Source organism: Oncorhynchus tshawytscha, linkage group LG10, assembly GCF_018296145.1.
Source record: "Oncorhynchus tshawytscha isolate Ot180627B linkage group LG10, Otsh_v2.0, whole genome shotgun sequence".
NCBI classification, from domain to species: Eukaryota; Metazoa; Chordata; class Actinopteri; order Salmoniformes; family Salmonidae; genus Oncorhynchus; species Oncorhynchus tshawytscha.
The window spans coordinates 17,568,493-17,588,552 of record NC_056438.1 but is presented as its reverse complement, the minus strand read 5'-3'; the positions used below and the strand labels follow the sequence as shown (position 1 = coordinate 17,588,552).

The following is a 20,060-nucleotide window of genomic DNA, read 5'->3' as shown; positions in this document are numbered from 1 at the left end:
TTGAGACGCAGCCCATGAAAAAAACACACCTCTAGCTTAAACTGACAGGTTTGGATGGGTATTGTTTTATGTTACCTAGATTGATGCATGGGTGCGTCAAGACTCTTAAGGATATCTTAAACCCCTGTTCATATAGGGCTAAAAACAGCAACAATATATGAAATATGTTTTTCACAAATCAAGTGCAGTAGCTTGACTAGGGTCTTCACTGTTGAAGCATTCCTTGATTTTGTCTGATATGCTTGTGTATTATTTTCTGTTGCGCACGCTCTTCCTCCAGATCAATGTCTCTGAGAGCTCTTTGAACTCACTAGGAATTCTTGACGTCTCCGGTTTCCATGGTTATTGCAACTCCCCTCTGCTATTTCCTGTATTTATATTTGGTTGGGAGGAAGGGGATATGAGATTTAGGTCTAAGCATAGTGTGCCCCGTCGGCAACTTTTGAGTAACTCTGATTTAAGTTAAGAATAGTTGTCCATTATTTTGATCACAATGGATTCTTGCAATTATGAGAAGAAGACTTTGGTGACCTTCTATGGTGAGTGCCTGTTTATTGTGTTATTCTTCTGTGTTCAATCCAAAAGCATAGGCTACCTCTGTCAGAAAATATTTTTCCACTGTAACAAGATGGCAGCGGCATTTTAAGGTAAAAAAACAAGGACGATCCATGAGAAGAAAGGAATATGTCTTCTCTACAGCCTCTCATAATGCCAGGTAGCAGAGAAAAATGGTTTGTTTAGATTTTTAGGTGACCCATTCAACCAAAACAATGCTGTAGAGAGATACTGTATGGTAAAGATAAATACGTGAGATTTCTTTCTTGTTTTTGTCAGAATCTAATTCAGGCGTTCAGACTTTATAAACTACTACCTCTACATTCGATTTATATTGCGATTTTCAAAATCTTAAAGATGCTTTACATTAGTTAAAAACTTATGGCTGGGGGGCAGTATTGAGTAGCTTGGATGAATAAGGTGCCTAAAGTAAACGGCCTGCTCCTCAGTCTCAGTTGCTAATATATGCATATTATTATTAGTATTGGATAGAAAACACTCTAAAGTTTCCAAAACTGTTTGAATGATGTCTGTGAGTATAACAGAACTCATATGGCAAGCAAAATCCTGAGTGAGAAATCTGAGCTTTGTATGTATTCACCAGAGTGCCCAATGAAATCCCCTTGAGATATTGATGTTGCACTGCCTAAGGGTTCCCCTAGATGTCAACCATCAATAGAAATTGTAATGAGACTTCTATGGTGTTTTGGGAGTAAATGATAGCAGAATGTATCAGGTGTCCATCAAGCAGCCATTTTCTGATCATGCTTATACCTCATGGTACCCACTTGCGTTCCATTGCCCATGAAGACAAGGAATACTCCGGTTGGAACTTTATTGAAGCTATTTGTTACAAAACATCCTAATGATTGTTTCTGTACTTAGTTTTAAATGTTTCTTCGACTTGTAATAAAACTTTTTTACGTTTTTGTCCGATGTAACGCTGACCAGAATGAGCGTTTGGATATGCATACCAAACACGCTAACAAAAGAAGGTATTTGGACATAAATAACGGATATTATCAAACAAAACAAACATTTATTGTGGACCTGGGATTCCTGGAGTGCTTTCTGATGTAGATCAAAGGTAAGGGAATATTTATCATGTCATTTCTTGTTTATATTGATGCCATCTTTGCGGCTGTGGTGATTTTTACTTCTGAGCGCCGTCTCAGATTATTGCATGGGTTTCTTTTTCTGTAAAGTTTTTTTGAAATCTGACACAGCGGTTCCATTAAGGAGAGGTATATCTATAATTCCATGTGTAGAACTATTATCTACATTTATGATGAGTATTTCTGAATGATGTGGCTATGCAAAATCGCTGGATGTTTTTGGAACTAGAGAATGTAACGCGCCAATGTAGACTCAGAATTTCTGATATAAATATGAACTTTATCAAAGAAAACATGCATGTATTGTGTAACATGAAGTCCTATGAGTGTCATCTGATGAAGATTATCAAAGGTTAGTGATTAATTCTCTCTTTGTGCTTTTTCTCTCTCTCTCTGGCTGGTAAAATTGGCTGTGTATTTTAGTGAGTTGTTGGTGACCTAACATATTCGTTTGTGGTGCTTTCCCCGTAAATCCTATTTGAAATCGGACACTGGTGGGATTAACAACAAGACTACCTTGAAAACGATATAAGATGTGTTTGAGGAATTTTAATTATGGCATTTCTGTTCTTTTGAATATGGCGCCCTGTACTTTCACTGGCTGGTGTCATATCGCTCCCGTTAACGGGATTGCAGCCATAAATTAATTAACCACACAGGCCCCTCTAGTCCCCTGATGATGTTCTAACTGCTTTATGAAAAGTCCCTTTTCTCTGAAGCACAGAGAACCAAAAAAATACAGCAACTGATCTGTGGTACCATGCATACATAAATGTATTAAAGCAATAATGAACAACTAATCAAATATAAACTTAATCAGATTACACTATTCCTGTTTTTTTATATCGAAGGCTTATACAAAATAATACTCCAATACGTATAATCCAATACATCTATTTGTAAAACAATTATCTTATATTATATTAAGTAAAAAAGTAATTCATATGTGCCCTAAGTGCAGGTTTATGATCAGAGTGAAAGCAAAGAACCTTGTACAGACTGTAGCAACTGTTTCTGTGTTCAGGCAAACCACTAAATGTCACTTGAAGTCACTTGAGTACGTGGAATGGCAAAGAGAACTAGGGTAAAAAAAATTCATTGCATGAAGATTTTTCACATTTTAAAATTACCAATTGTTTCTTTGGGAAGATGTATAAAGTGGTCTGTGCATTTGAAAAAAAGAATAAACACACCAATTTCACTTTTGCATGTAGAATCACCACTGTACTGTGTCACAGGCCGGCTCATAGCCTGTGGCAAAAATGAGGGGACACGAACAACAGGTACAGGCCAATCAAAAAGGTTCTTTATTGTAAACCAAAACAATTCAATTTAAACAAAGAAAAAGGAATGAGGTGTGAAAGTATCATAATGTAAGGTGTATGTAAAGTGCAGGAATGCATGAATCTGTGTGTGTGAATATGACTGAGTGAAAACTATGCAAATCTACAAAGGAACAAACAAAACAGGATCATACCTGGAGCAGAGAGAGAGACAAGAGTGATTTGTGAAGCCATTTAAATACCCTGAGCCCAGGTGACTCCAATCACTAACGACCCTCCTCTGCCTGCAGGAGGAACCGCCCCTGCACTGCAGAGGGGCCGTGACAACTGTTTTATATTTAGAACAAGCAGCACACAGCCAGCTCACGGGTCTATTGGTGCAATAAGCACAGGGAAAACAGAAGAAGCACAGATGCGACAAGGGAAAACAAATTATCTCACTGTGGATAACTAGCTAGCATAATGATGTCACGAGCTTGCTATAACTATGAAATTGGCATGCAAAGTAGCAAGCTAGCTACCGGCACAGAGAAATGGGCACAGAGAAATGTTTTTTTTTTGTCCAACCAGATCTGCAAGAAGGTTCTAGTGTATTCCCTCTGTCCTTCGACTGATGTTGAAAGTAGACAAAGATTTTTTTTAAATCTTTGAAATGGATGAAAATAGATTTTCCTAGTGTTTACTCTTTATATACATTTAACTCAATAGGTTAATTTTTAATGTACTATAGATACTTTGAAAATGTTCCATGCAACATCTTCCAGAATTTAATCTCAAGGGTATTTAAAACTTGTTGGGGCTAGGGGGCAGCATTTTCACTTTTGGATGAAAGGCGTGCCCAGAGTAAACTGCCTCCTACTCTTTCCCAGATGGGTATATATGCATATTAGTATTACTGGTGGATGGGAAACACTCTGAAGTTTCTAAAACTGTTTGAATTATGTCTGTGAGTATAACAGAACTCATATGGCAGACAAAAACCTGAGAAGAAATCCAAACAGGAAGTGAGAACTTGATTTTGAAAACAGTGCCATTTGATGTCCATCTTAGATATGAATGAGCATGCACTTCCTAGGGCTTCCACAAGATGTCACCGTCTTTAGATTCTGGTTGTATGATTCTACTATAAAGGAGGGGCTCATAATAGCTCTTTGAGAGGGTGGTCTGGCAGAAAGCCTCGGTCTCATCTTGTGGAAGCGCTCGGTCACGAGAGAGTGTTCTTTTGTTCCAATGCGTTTCTTCAGACAATGAAATTCTCCGGTTGGAACCTTATTGCTGGTTAATGTTTAAAACATCCTAAATATGGATTGCATACATCATTTGACTTGTTTCTACGACCTGTAACGGAACTTTTTGAGTTTTTGTCTGGAGGAATTGCTCGTGCTTTTTGAGGATTGAATGCTGGGCTGAACAAGCTAACAACAAGTGACTAAATGATGGGCTTTATGGAACAAATCAGTCATTTATTGTTGAACTGGAATTCCTGGAACTGCCTTCTGATGAAGATATTCAAAGGTAAGTGAATATTTAGTGTTTTTGTAGCTTCTGTATTTTATACTGATAACAAGTTCAAACAGGTGCCATTAATACAGGTAACAAGTGGAGGACAGAGGAGCCTCTTAAAGAGGTCTGTGAGAGCCATAAATCTTGCTTGTTTGTAGGTGACCAAATACTTACTTTCCACCATAATTTGCAAATAAATGCATTAAAAATCCTACAATGTGATTTCTGGATTTTTTTTCTCATTTTGTCTGTCATGGTTGAAGTGTACCTATGATGAAAATTACAGGCCTCTCTCATCTTTTTAAGTGGGAGAACTTGCACAATTGGTGGCTGACTAAATACTTGTTTGCCCCACTGTATATACTTATTGTGGGAAGCTTGTGGAAGGATACACGAACCGTTTGAACCAAGTTGAACAATTTAAAGGCAATGCTACAAAATACTAATTGAGTGTATGTAAACTGAAAGAAATAAAATCTGAAATAAATCACTAATATTTTTCTGATGTTTCACATTCTTAAAATAAAGTGGTGATCCTAACTGAACTAAGAGAGGGAATTGTTACTAGGATTAAATGTCAGGAATTGTGAAAAACTGAGTATAAATGCATATATAATAGTGAGAGTTATAGGGATATATAGGGAGAGGGATATGTTGGTGTAGACCAAAGCGCAGTGTGATACGTGTTCATGTTGTTTTATTTGAACAGAAACACTAAAAAAAATAACAAAGAGAGTGAAACGAAAACGAAACAGTCCTTAAGGTGCAGCAACACAAAACAAAAAAACAACTACCCACACCCATAGTGGGAAAACAGGCTGCCTAAGTATGGTTCTCAATCAGAGACAATGATAACCAGCTGCCTCTGATTGGGAACCATACCAGGCCTAAACATAGAAACACAACACCTAGACATACAACATAGAATACCCACCCACATCACACCCTGACCAAACGAAAAATAGAAACATGCAAAGCAATCTACGTTCAGGGCGTGACAATTTGGCACAAGCAGACAACACAGTTTCAAACAGTTAAACCCTGCCCTTCCTTCCTCATAGCAGAACACCTTTAGACACAGCTGAACAGATTGTAGAGATGCATGTGGAATATCCGTCATAAAACATTGCTTTAAAAAACGTCATGAAGTTGAGTTAATGTTCTGTTATAGTAGAGAATTACTTGTCTTCATGAGAAGATGGCTTCATTGTCTGGTGAGTGCCTGTTAATTGTGTTGAACAGATAATTAAATAGAACATATCTTATATAACATTATGGGGTGTTTTCCCAGACAGAGGGTGTTATTTTGTTGTTATATTGTCAACAAAGCGTCATGAGAGAATTATTATGCCAAGTTTTCAAACTACCGGTTGTTTGTTTGGGAAGATGTATAATGTGATCTGTGCATTTGAAAAACAGCATAAATACACCAATTTCCCTTTTGCATGTAGATTCACTACTGTATAGTTAGTTCTATTTTTAAAAGAGATCCACTATGGCTCCAAGCCAAATAACCATTATTTGGTATTATATACAGTAGAGCATTATTGTGTTTAAGAAGATGTAATGTGTGTGATCATTACAATGTAGAGGCAGCAGGAGGCTTAAAAGCGTTGGGCCAGTAACCGAAAGGTCGCTGGTCAGAATCCCCGAGCCGACTAGGTGAAAAACAGATTTTCCCTTGAGGAAGTAACTTAACACTTCTAGCTGCTGTAAGTCATTCTGTATAAGAGTGTCTGCTAAAATGTAAACAAAAACAAGTACGTCTTTGTGTGTTGGCCCAGGTCACCGTCAAGCCCTGAGCAACACAGGAGACAGGCCAGCAAGCAACGTTTTAAAGATTGGGGTTGTTTTTGTTAACTTTAGTAAATGGATCATGTACTGTAGCTTCACAAGATAGGCAATATTTTCGAACTATGCAACTTTAGTGTTGTTCAATATAATTGTTTTGTTTTCACTGTTAAACTTGTAAAATAAGAATTGTGCACAGAGACATGTTTTTTTGTCCTACTAGATCTGCAAGAAGGTTCTAGTGTATTCCCTCTATCCTTCGACTGATGTTGAATGTAGACAAAGATTTTTTTTAAAGTCTATGGATGAAAATCGATTTTCCTAGTGTTTACTCTTCATAAAAACATTTAACTCAATAGGTTAATACATTTTTAATGTACTGTAGATATTTTGAAAATGTTCCATGCAACATCTTCCAGCATTTAATCTCAAGGGTATTTCATCTCAACAGCTATAAACTACATTTTATCACACAACTCTAACCATTCTGTTTGGTTTTATGGCTGTCATGTAACCAAGGTACTGTATGACAAGTCATGTAATTAAGGGGTTCTACAGAGAGAACAAGAGAGACAATGGCTGTGTTTCATTCCAGGAAGATGTTCCCTCCCTTATGCTCTCACAGACTGGATATGCCAAAACAATGTGGCAGGTTGTCTCAGATCTGTGAAGTGGAGTGAAGAACGAGGGCATAGTGAAGTGAAGATTTTCCTGGAATGAAACACAGCCAACACCTGCATGGAAAACTGACAATCTAAACATACTTTGTTTACATACTTCAGTACTAGTTGAGTTCAAACTCTAATGGAAAGGATGTATGATGTCTACTAGGACCATCCCAGAGGGAAATCTGAACAAAATTATATATGTAGAGAGAGAGAGAGAGAGAGAGAGAGAGAGAGAGATTTCATTTTGGAACATGCAGACACATTACATTTTCAAAAGCCACGCCAATCCTACCTCATAACAGACAACCTTTAGACACAGCTGACCAGATTGTAGCTCACTGTGGAATATCCATCATAAAAATCTAATTCAGTTTTACGTTCACGTTCTGTCATTTGAGGAGAGGATACTGACTTCTAGACTATGGAGTCCTTGACTAGAGGAACTAGGTTTAGATGGTTATCACCTGAGTTTTTTTTTTAGAAGTCTGGGATGGACGACAAATATTTAATTTTCAGAAAGCTGAAAAATAGGCTTTTAGGCAAAGTAGTTCCCACTTTGTCAAAGGCAGGGACACTGTCACGCCCTGACCTTAGTATTCTTTGTTTTCTTTATTATTTTGGTTAGGTCAGAGTGTGACGAGGGTGGTATGTGTGTTTTTGTCCTGTCTAGGGTTTTTTGTATTTCTATGGGGTTTTGTTATGTCTAGGTAAATTTACAATAACCCAAAAAAGATTGTATCCCCGTTTTGAGAAACCTGGATAAGATGCCTGGCATATGATGATCTTAGACGGGATGCTGTTGCATGTAAACATCTTATCCCGTTTACTGTTGTTTTTCGTGGTCTGCGCAGGTTCAGTTTCACATACCATGGGTGTGTGTAATCTTGTTTTCATCTGATTTTCAAACAAATCACTTCAAAATGTAGGTTACTTGCACAGTTCAATCCATCATAATTTATTAATTTATTTTGCTGATACTCTGTACTGGACCGTATAGCCTACTGGCTTCCTTCACCCCTAATTTAGACAACTTTCTGCTTATAACTTCTGACAGTGTCAACAAACACAAACATACATGTACAACTGAGGATATAGAATGTTCTGTTTTTTTCGTTTTGCGCCAAAACAGCTGGGAGGAGATTGTTTATCGTCCAATTCCATGGCACAAGGTTGTACAGTATGGGCTAATACTGTATAAAAACAATGCAAGATTCAACACTTTGTGCTTTTTGTCTTAAATTATTCTTGCCACAAACCATTTCTTTATGTGGGTTGTTTGAGTCGAAGTGAGATCTTTAAGAAACTGGACACCTGCCCCCTAGGCCGTATTATAATTCCAGACATTTGGTAGGCCATTTGTTTGTCAAGTATAGTTAGATAGGGTTGGCCCAAAATACTAAAGGAAGTAGTGCCCATCAGAATAATGTCTTACATTGATAGAATGAATGCATTAGTAATCTAGTTAACACCAGTAAAGTTGTCTGTTTCGTTCAAGGATCAGGGTGAAAACGCAATAACTCCAAAACAGTGGAAAGATTGGTCCTGTGCAAAATGTCCAAATGTCATCAGTTTGACTGGTTTTAAGGAAAAGCTGAGAAAAACAATAAAACACATTTATGATAAGACTTCAGTTCATCTTGGGTGCATCATTTATGTGGTTGAAATACTGTCTGCAGGCATAACAGAGTCAAAGATAACATGTTACATGTCCATTAGCATTTTTTAAAGAGATGCTGAAAGAAATCAATCATATTTCTCCACTCCTGTTCCCAAGACAAAATTTACATTGGTTGTATAATTTCACTGCAAGAAAAGCATAATTCTGCAGGAGTTAATATTATATAATGCTTCATGTGAGAGGTTATAGGCCGACGGTCAGTGTCCAGATTTACGTTACTATTCCATTTAACCCATATGAACTCAAATGAGGAATATTGTGTTTATTCATGGATACAGGGATACACATGAGTGGGATATCAAAGGTGCATGTAAACAGCTCATCCAGAATAAGACCTTAAGTGGGATATGAGCTACTATCCAGAATACTGTGCGCATGTAAATGTGGTCAATGATTATGCAACAACATTTAACAGCTGTGGGGAATCTCTCAGCATAAGGTTTGTTTGGTGCTGTATCATGTATAAAGGCGCTGAGGAGATGACTGACTAAGTGTCAATAATTATTTCTATTCTCTCCCAGGATTAACATAACATGGAGAAAAACCAGGTTACCATTGTCATCGATTCAAATACCGGTAGAAACTGCAGCCAAACATTAACACAGTCGTTTTGAATTCATTGGGAGTCCTAAATTGCAGTCGCTTAAATGGGATCTGGATTAAGTGGTATGTTTCTTTACTTAGTTGCCACCAACATGTTCAGTTATTTGTTAATTTATATATGATAAGTAATCCTACTCTGTCCTCTCCATAGCCTCTGAAAACAATCCATTGATTGCATCGGATGAGTCAGAAGATGGTATATTATTTTGACTTATTATTGACTTATTACTGACTTATTATTGACTTAATCATAATATTCTTTAATTTCTTTAGAAAAAAAAATTCTAAAATAAAATCTAACACAATTTTTGGTTTGGCTTTACCCTGTCACCAACAGTTGTCATTTTTGAAGAACTAGATTTTGTGCTTATTGGTTGCCATGGGGCTGGAAAGAATACAGCAGGAAACATCATCCTGAACAAAAAGGAATTCAATTACTGGACATCATGGAGCAAACAAGCTGTGAAGAAAGAGACTAAGCTAGGCAGTCGTAGAATTACTGTGATCCGCACTGCAGGTTGGTCTGGGCGTTCAAGTAAGGATGAGACAAAACAGCAGATTATAGAATCTGTCCGGTCCTCATTTAAAGATGGACCTGATGCTATCCTCTTGGTTATTAGAATCGGTTGTACAGACTCTCTAAAACCGACTCTATCTATTTTCACGAATGAGGAAGGAGAGAGGAGCACGTATGAAGATACATTTATCGAAAGAGCATTGAATAAGACAGTGGTGCTGTTCACAAATGAGGAAGAATTGGACAAATTGCATCTAACTATTGAGAGATACATTACTGACTATAACCTTGAAGGGTTGATAGAGAAATGTGACGGAAGGTATTGTGTTCTTTCTGACAAAAAGTCACGTAAGGTTCAGAATTCAAAGCTGATCAAGCAATTAGAGGAAATGATATCTGAAAACAGACATGAGAATTGCCAGGTGGAAGAGAGGTGCATGGGCACGTTGGAGAAGATAGTGGAGAAGACGACAAATTTAATAACAAACCTTGAAAAAAAGATTGCAAGACTTGAGGAAAAGATGCGTAGTTGTAAGATTAAGAGAGACTTGGAATCCTGTGAGAGGGAGATAGAAAAACTGCAGAAGACCATTAAACAGAAGAATAAAGAACTGCAAGAAGTAAAGGCTTGTATTGAAAAGTTAAGTCCCAAAGTCAAAACAGATAATCAGACACAAACAGAAGAGGACAACGATTCACAACGCCTGCGAGACGAAGCAATCAATAAGGACAACCTGGTCTACGAGTTGAGTGCAACTAAAGCACAGTTGGAAAAAGAGTTGAGGACAGCTGAAGAAGAGTTGAAGAGCACTGAAGGAAAGTGGAGGAGAACTGAAGAAGAGTTGAGGAGAACTAAAGCAGATTTGGAAGAACAGCTGAGGACAGCTGAAGAAGAGTTGAGAAGAACTAAAGCAGATTTGGAAGAACAGCTGAGGAGACGTAAAAAAGAGTTGGAAAAGGCGAAGAAAACAGGAGAGTCAAAGAATACTGAACTTTATTTTAAACTATCTAAAGTGTTGAACAGGAAGTCTCTTACCTCTTATTGTAAGGAAGAAATAAGTCAGAAGAATATCAAGATAGAAATGACTCAACGGTCATGTATTGGTAAGTATGCTAAAATTATTTAAATTCTCAGTTGTTCTGGTAGAGGCAGAACAAGCCTCCACATATTTTTTATTCAATAATAGAAATAGAAGAAAAAAAACATTTCAGGTTGTTGCTTCTCTTCTTGATTTCACCCCTGTAGACTTTCCAGCCAACCCGTCTACCCCCATTGGTCAAGCCTTTATCACTAAACACAAGACGGAGTTGGTGAACCGACTGGGACTCTTGCTGCCCATACTTCTGAGTCTCCAGGATCGAGGAGTTCTGAGTCAAGAGGAGATTGAGGAGGTGGAATGTAAAGACACCAAGTCCCAACAGAATCAGGCCTTGCTCAACATGGTTGTGCGGAAGGGAACTCGCGCCCAAGACTACTTCTACCTAGCTCTGAGAGAATCAGACCTTTTGTTGGTGGAGGACCTGTGTAACTGTCGCAAATAGGCCCCCAGGTCTCAGGCAAGGTGACGAGACTGAGCAAGGTCTAATGTGTACCAAACAACGTCTACACACAATACGTGGACACACATTTATCTTGCTCTCTCATTCATTTCAGTTGACTTAATCTATGGTATTACTAAGGTTGCAAAGGGAGGGTATATTACTTGTAACTTTCAAAGTTTACCAGTAAACTACCAGAATGTTGGTAACTTTCATTTTATCAGATGACATCTATTGGCCTTCTTGAGCACTTCAGATTATTACATGTGACTGTGATTATCTGTAATTATCTCTGGCCCTCATCAAATGTAAATATATATAAAATAATTTATCCCTCTTTAAATGATGTTCAGCTTATAAAAGCTTCAAAAAGCCTTTATAATGCCTTCATATGCGCTAAATACATGTGTTACAATGCATCTATAACTGTATGTCATGCTTTATAAAGGGTTCACAAATGTGGCTTAACTGTGTGTCATAATCACCAAAGTCGAATGTGACATAAACATGTGCTTTATAAAGGGTGACATGGTGTGCTGCAGGATTACATTACACCCAAGAACCACTGACCTTGATGAAAGTCCCCAACATCAGGAAACTGAAAGTGGCTTTCTTCTGGAACCAAGTTAAAGCTTCCTCAGTACACAAACACACACACACACACACACACGAATATAATGAGCCATACCGTGTGGTGCTGGGCCAAGTCAGGTCTTTGACACATTCACCCTCTCCCCCACTGAAAGATCAGCCACAAAATTTGGCACCATTGTAACAGGTTGTTATCAAGTCCTCCAGGTAGGACTATGCCTACTCCAAATCATCTTGGCTCTGACACACACAAACAAGCTTTGCAGGCCCATCAATCCATTTAAATATCTCACACCTTACAGTAACCTGTGGGTCATGAGAGAACCTTCAAAAATCAGCAGAACATTTCTAACCTATTTATTGACACTTTTATGTAGTTCCCTGTAATGCTTAGTTTGAAGTGAGACACCTTCAGTCATTCATAACACATCCATAAAGAGTCTATATCGCATGACACTGTATTTAATTTCAGACCCCTTTGGTCATTCATAACACATACACAATGATGTAAACACAAGTGTATTAACTCTAAAGGAACATCACAAATAAACAAACACCAAAGACATGTTTAAACCATACATTTTCCTTTTATTTTTTACATTTTTAAAATACAAATACATTAAGAGGTACTGTATGTTGGTTCCAACCTTAAAAGTAACAACAAAGAAAGTTAGCAGGTCTGGTAGGTAGCTAGCAATTGCTGTGAAGTCACCAAGATTAATTTAAATAACGATTGAGGTAGCTATGTAATCGAACTCAACACCAATATAACTACTGTAAACTCATGTAACTACTGTAAACAATAAATAAAGGATAACTTACTCATTTTCCGCTGTCCAGTGACACCACCAACCAATACACCTCTAACCAAACAGTGCATGCAAACTGAATTAAAGGTAACTACACTCACAAATCTAAGTTTCTTATATTTTTCCCAGACCTCAAATGTGGTCCCCTGGTGTGGTTTAAGCATTGCTGAGAAAACCGAAAATAAATAATGTGTTTGTTTTATTAAAATGTGTGAAAGAAAACTGGGGGAAATCTGAAACCTGAAAAACAAAACCGAGAAAACTGATTTAAACTGGTCACATTTGACATTGGGGATAATATCACACAGTTATTCCACATTTATGAACCCTTTATAAAGCTTGACATACAGTTATCGATGCTTTGTAACACATTTATGTAGTGCCTATGAATGCATTATGAAGGCTTTATGAAGCCTTTGTAAGCTGAATGTAATTTAAAGCAGGATCAAATAGGTCAAATAAGATTATTTTAAAATAAAAAATAGAACGACAAAGCTGTAAAATAGTTTATAAAAAAATAATGCCATTGTTGATTAGATGCATTTTTAATTAATTATGCTATTTCCTGTCAGGTTAGTGTTTTTCACCATGAATCTTGTTCTGGAGGCAGGTCTGCAGTGGTCACTAGCTAGCACAGCCACAAAGTCATAAAATCACATTTTAAACCTAACCTTAACCACACTGCTAACCCTAATGCTTAACCATAACCTTAAATTAAGACCAAAAAGCAAAATAATTGTCATACATTTTCACAATAGCCAATTTTGATTTTGCAGCTGGCCCATCTAGTGGAAATCTCTAAATTATGTCCCGAGGGCAAGATTCATGACAATAAACATCAACCTGCTATTTTATCTTGCACCGTATAATCTATCAACTAGAAACTAATGGACAATATAGACACATATACAAAATGTTAACTATATATGTTTTTTATTTTTTTTTATTCAAGTATAAATTACGGAAGTTACTATAGATTACCATTGATTAATTGTCAATTACCAAAACTCAAGAAAATTCAGGTTACTTTAGGAAATTACCGGTAGCTTTGCAACCCTAGGTAGTATCTGCATTTTATTAGCACTACCTGAGAGGAACAGACTGTGGAAAGATCTGGAAGAGCCAGAGCTTGTTGGTGTGTAATAACGTGTTCCAACATCACCTAGGAGAGGACATCAGGCACTCTCACCAGTACAACGCTGCAGTTATAAGTTTGAAGTTATCTGCGCTGTCTACCGGACGAAGAGCCTGTCAATTTCTAAGAAGAGGGGTTAACTTGAGACAGTTAACTTCGGACTTGCATTCAGAGGGGTGAAGCATTTGACAAAATATACTCTTCAGAAAGGACAATATTCCTCACTTAACATGACAAGTTAATTATGTCTTATCTTTTACTGTAGATGATCTGTCTGCAGCATTGGAAATGTTAAACTGTCTTGGTTAGGCCCCCGGGTCTCAGGGAAGGTGACTTGACTGTGAAGGGCTTATGTATCTCTACTACACAGGTGTACTGACTGAACACAACCAGCTCAGGGTAGGTAAATAACCTGATCAGAACAACTTTGTGGTTGAAGCTTGACACCCCCTGGTGTTATGGTGGAAGGACATTGTGGACAATGTTGTTTTTTTAATCTTACTCTTTACACCAGGGATCATCAACTAGATTCAGCAGCAAGACAATTTTCTTGTTGAGTGGATGGTGCGTGTGACCAGAACATCATCACAAATAATTGTAGACTGCAAATTGACTGCAAGAAGCCCAAACAGATATGTTTGACCAAAACGTAGTAATTTCAAACCTTGCTTACATTTCTATAAGATCATGTCTCTCTTATGCCTGGGAATACTTGGGAACATATTTTTTTAATTAAAATCTCTTTTATTTGGGTTACATCCCTGTGTTTTTGTATACGTGTTTGTTTTGGGCTTCGTCCCCGTGCCTTTTCATGGCATGTTGTATATTTGGGGTTTGGCATTAAACCCCCTTACGAATTCATCTGCCTGTCTCCAATCATTTATACAATGTGACAAATAGCTGTATGTTTCAACTTGATTTTTCTTGCACTAACACTTGCGGTTGAAGATCTGATAACATTCTGTCACGCCCTGGCCATAGAGAGGCTTTTATTCTCTATTCTGGTTAGGCCAGGGCGTGACAGAATGTTATCAGATCTTCAACCAAAACCTAATATTAGATAAAGGGAACCTACGTTTACAAGTCAAATTAAAATAAAACATCCACTTATTTGATGTATTTAATGAACAAAGTTATGCAAAACCCAGGTTCTTACTGTGGAATGCAGCGTTTGGTTTTCGCCAGACATAATGGGACTCATCTCGTCCAAAAAGTTGATTTGTTTTCCAAATGCACCTGGATGGACAGATGAGTCAAAGGTATAACTTTTTGGACGGCAGGGGTGCCAACATGCCTGGCGAAAACCAAACACTGCATTCCACAGTAAGAACGTTATACCAACGGTCAAGCATGGTGGTGGTAGTGTGATGGTTTGGGGATGCTTTGCTGCCGTAATAGAAGGAACCATGAATTCTGCTCTGTATCAGAGAATTCTACAGGAGAATGTCAAGCCATCCGCCCGTGAGCTGAAGCTGAAGTGCAGCTGGGTCATGCAGCAAGACAATGATTCAAAACACACAATCAAGTCATCATGAAAATGTCTAATAAGCAACACTTTTCAAGTTTTGGAATGGCCTAGTCAAAGTCCAGACCTAATCCCAATTGAGATGTTGTGGCAGGACTTGAAATGAGCAGTTCATGCTTGAAAACCCACAAATGTCGCTGAGTTAAAGCAGTTCTGCCCGGAAGAGTGGACCAGAATTCCTCCACAGTGATGTGAGAGACTGATCAACAACTAGGAAGAATTTGGTTGGAGTCATTGCAGCTACAGGTGGCACAACCAGTTATTGAGTGTAAGGGGGCAATTACTTTTTCACACAGGGGCATTGGGTGTTAAATAACTTTTTTAATGAAATAAATTAAATAAGTATGTAATTGTTGTGTTGTCTGTTCACTCAGGTTCCCTTTATATAAGATTAGGTTTTGGTTGAAGATCTGATAACATTCAGTATTGTCTGTAATTGTCTGTTCACTCAGGTTCCCATTATATAAGATTAGGTTTTGGTTGAAGATCTGATAACATTCAGTATCAGAAATATGCAAAACTAGAGAAAATTAGAAAGGCGGCAAATACTTTTTCACAGCCCTGTATTTCCCACCATAGCCTATTCTGCTGTGACACTGAATGACGTCTTAGTGATCAATAAAGTATCTCTATCAATTCAGGTTTGCAAAAATTATCCCTCAAAAATGTGCTATTTTTTGTTGTTGTTGTTGACTACATTTAGTTAAGTATAAATTATTATAGTACATTTATGACAGGACCATGAACCCAGTCTGAATACAGCTTTGTCTCTCTGTGTTCTACTTATTAGGTTCAGTATTTCATCTGGCTCTTTTTTTATTTTATTTATTTTATTTTTTTATTTCACCTTTATTTAACCAGGTAGGCCAGTTGAGAACAAGTTCTCATTTGCAACTGCGACCTGGCCAAGATAAAGCATAGCAGTGTGAGCAGACAACACAGAGTTACACATGGAATAAACAATTAACAAGTCAATAACACAGTAGAAAACAAAGGGGGGAGTCTATATACAATGTGTGCAAAAGGCATGAGGAGGTAGGCGAATAATTACAATTTTGCATCTAAGTGTTCTGTCTGGCTCTGTGTTCTGTCTGGCTCTGTGTTCTGTTTGTCAAAGTGTTTTGTCTGTCTGATTGCCCCTTATCTCTGGTCAGTAATAAGTACAACACACATGTATGTCCTATACCCAAATAGTCCACTAGATGTCATAAGAAGATTAGAATGAGGACCAGATTTACCCAGGACCATCTGAAAGGATTAAGTGTGTTTCCCTGCACACGCACACATACAGGCGCGCGCGCACACACAAACAAGTCTGATCCTGAGTGTTTCACCCTCCTTAGGGTGGGACCAACCAAGCTGATGGGCATCCCCGTTTAATGCAAATTATTGTAACCTCACACGGACGAAAGAGTATGAGAAGAAAGAGTTACCTTCTGCTGCGGTGTAAGTGGAAAAATATGCGTTGTGGCGTTGCTTCGTTTCTATTCAGGAGGATCGGCTCTCATTGACTCCGCTTCACAGATCTGATATGACTGGAGGTGTAAAAAAGAGAATGGAGGTGTGAACGCATGTAAACCTACCCAGTTGTTTCAGATCGGTGAAGGGGAGTGAACAAAGGCAGGGAGAGAGAGAGGTGCGTGCAGACACAATAAGGTTTCAAAACCTCTGAAAATCTAAAGAAACACTTTGTTTACATACTTTGCCAATGGTTGAGCTCACCATTCAAAAGGGAAAATAGTATTCTTTGATACTAATCTCTCTCTCTCTCCCCTCTGTCTGTCCGAGAGAAAGAGAGAGAGGGTGGGAAAGTGAGAGACAGAGGGGGGAAGAGTGAGAGGGAGAGCGATGGGAGTGAGAGAGAGCGAGCAAGAGGGAGGGAGGGAGGGAGGGGGGAGAGAGATTTTGGCACCTGCCAACATAACACACGCTGGTTTTTTAAAGGTTAAATGGGTAATCTATGACTGGTGGATCCATTTTTGGACTTTTGAATTAATTATACACTACAGGTCAAAAGTTTTAGAACACCAACTCATTTAAGTATTTTTCTTTATTTTTTACTATGTTCTACATTGTAGAACAATAGTGAAGACATCAAAACTATGAAATAACACATGGAATCATGCAGTAACCAATTATTATATTTGAGATTATTCAAATAGCCACCCTTTGCCTTGATGACAGCTTTGCACACTCTTGGCAATCTCTCAACCAGTTTCATGAGGTCGTCCCCTGGAATGCATTTCAATTAACAGGTGTTACTTCTTGTGGAATTTCTTTCCTTCTTAATGCGTTTGAGCCAATCAGTTGTGTTGTGACGAGGTAGGGGGTTATACAGAAGATGGCCCTATTTGGTAAAAGACCAAGTCAATATTATGGCAAGAACAGCTTGAATAAGCAAAGAGAAACGACGGTACATCATTACTTTAAGACACGAAGGTCAGTCAATCCAGAAAATCCAAAAAAGAACTTTGAAAGTTTCTGCAAGTGCAGTTGCAAAAACTATCACTGGCACCATCATGTTGTGGGGGTGCTTTGCTGCAGGAGCGACTGGTGCACTTCACAAAATAGATGGCATCATGAGGCAGGAAAATTGTGTGGATATATTGAAGCCACATGTCAAGACATCAGTCAGGAAGTTGAAGCTTGGTTGCAAATGGTTCTTCCAAATGAACAATGACCCCAAGCATACTTCCAAAGTTGTGGCAAAATGGCTTAAGGGCAACAAAGTCAAGGTACTGGAGTGGCCATCACAAAGCCCTGACCTCAATCCCATAGAAAATGTGTTGTCAGAATTTAAAAAGCGTGTGCAAGCAAGGAGGTCTACAAACCTGACACAGTTACACCAGCTCTGTCAGGAGGAATGGGCCAAAATTCACCCAACTTTTTGTAATGTACGTTGGCTTAGTTAAACAAAGTGGCTGGCTTCTGGGTTAAGCGGGCAGGTGTTAAGATGCACGGTTTGGCGGGTCATGTTTCGGAGGACGCATGACCCAACCTTCGCTTCTCGAGCACGTTGGGGAGTTGCAGCAATGAGACAAGATCGAAATTGGGGAGAAAAAGGGGGTAAGAAAATATTTTGTAAAACCCATGTGAGAATTTCTACATGGAGCAAGAAGCCGTCGATCCTGAGATTATAACATCGAAGAGATTGAACAATAAGATAACACTGACAACAATTCAAAACATGAAGTCACGCCTTTTAGCATGCATCAATAATGAATAGTAGGAGTCCTATCAGGAGATCACAAAACTGGAGGTGATCAATAAACAGAAGGATCAGGAAATAGCCAGAGTAAAGTTTCTTCTCAGTCAGCCAAAAGTAGATGGTCATATCCCAACCGATTGTCCAGAATCTCCAGAAGACAAACAGAAACCTCTGCTAGAAAAGGGAAGCAATGAGGAAACAAATGTGGAGAGAAAATACTGGATGGAAGAGGTGAAGAAGAGAAATAAAGAGATAGAAAAGTTGAAAAAGCAAGCTGGCTATGGTACCATTTCAAAACCAGTGAACATGAATGGGAGAAAGGACACAAATGGAAGCGTTTCCCAGAACAAATGAGGGGACAATCCATCGAAATGAAGACATTGAAATGAGGCAACTGCACACTGGTTGTATTGTTTAACTAAGCCAATATTATACAGCACGTCCCTTGTAAACGCAAGAAGATAAGACTTTCCCCCCCATTTAATCTCCTCTACATAAGGTATCCGATGTATCGCCCCGACTTTTGTCACTTCCACCTCTTTCACACTTATAGGGCACTCCATGAATTCATGATCCCCACGATAGCTGCAACACCCTATACACCGATCTTCAGTGTTCACCATCCTTCTACAACCATTTGCAACATGGCCAAAGTCTTTGCAGTTTTTGCACTGTAGTTTGGGGACGGATGCTCTTACTGCAAACCTTACATATTGTAGTCTAGCTTCACATGTGTAGGTAGGTGCAATTTGGATCAGGCGATAGGCACAAACCACTCCTTGGATTATTTTCTTGAGGCATTCAGCCTCAACTTCCTTAGGCACTTCAGAGATTACTCCTTTAATAGGGGCCCTAACTCAAAATTCAAAGCATGTTACTTTGGAATTCGCGATTCTTGTGAGTCCTAATGCAATTTCCTTCGGTTTTTCAGAAATACAACTAATCAGAACGAGCCCACTCCTGGTCACTCTGACTCCACTTTTCCAAGTACTTCACCTCCTTTGAGACCTCAAATGGATTGCCTAGATAATTCCTTATTCAGTTCTCCCAGATAACAGTAATTACTCAGATTTCCCAGAAAACATTCCTTATTAAAAAAACACAGTCCAACAAGAAACAGATCCTTCTCCAACAAAGGCCTACTTTCATCATCCACTCCAATTTCAGACAGCTTTCTTTTTGATCCATTATTTCAGCTTTCTTTTTGATCCATTATTTCAGCTTTCTTTTTGAGCCATTCATTCAGCTTTCTTTTTGAGCCATTCATTCAGCTTTCTTTTTGCTCCATTATTTCAGCTTTCTTTTTGAGCCATTCATTCAGCTTTCTTTTTGCTCCATTCTTTCAGCTTTCTTTTTGATCCATTCATTCAGCTTTCTTTTTGATCCATTCATTCAGCTTTCTTTTTGATCCATTATTTCAGCTTTCTTTTTGATCCATTATTTCAGCTTTCTTTTTGATCCATTATTTCAGCTTTCTTTTTGATCCATTATTTCAGCTTTCTTTTTGATCCATTATTTCAGCTTTCTTTTTGATCCATTC

The 20,060-nt window shown here is 38.3% G+C and overlaps 1 protein-coding gene across 2 annotated transcripts; it reads left to right on the top strand.

Annotated features, from left to right (window-relative positions):
* The first annotated feature begins 389 nt into the window (after window positions 1–389).
* On the top strand, window positions 390–14,648 carry LOC112259890 (reticulocyte-binding protein 2 homolog a). Of its 2 annotated transcripts, none has more exons than XM_042328256.1 (5): window positions 390–539; window positions 9,115–9,259; window positions 9,348–9,392; window positions 9,534–10,817; window positions 10,960–14,648. In XM_042328256.1, exons 2-5 carry the CDS (start codon window positions 9,241–9,243, stop codon window positions 11,253–11,255), a joined length of 1,644 nt encoding a protein of 547 aa, XP_042184190.1. In that variant the 5' UTR covers window positions 390–539; window positions 9,115–9,240; the 3' UTR covers window positions 11,256–14,648. The 2 variants fall into 2 exon arrangements, with proteins under 2 accessions (XP_042184190.1, XP_024290337.1); XM_024434569.2 differs by lacking the exon at window positions 390–539 and adding an exon at window positions 5,431–5,670.
* The last annotated feature ends 5,412 nt before the right edge of the window (window positions 14,649–20,060 follow it).

Coding starts and splice junctions, on each gene's coding strand:
- LOC112259890 (XM_042328256.1), top strand. Junction 9,393..9,533: donor ATCGGATGAGTCAGAAGATG/GTATATTATTTT, acceptor TGTCACCAACAG/TTGTCATTTTTGAAGAACTA. Junction 10,818..10,959: donor GACTCAACGGTCATGTATTG/GTAAGTATGCTA, acceptor TCACCCCTGTAG/ACTTTCCAGCCAACCCGTCT.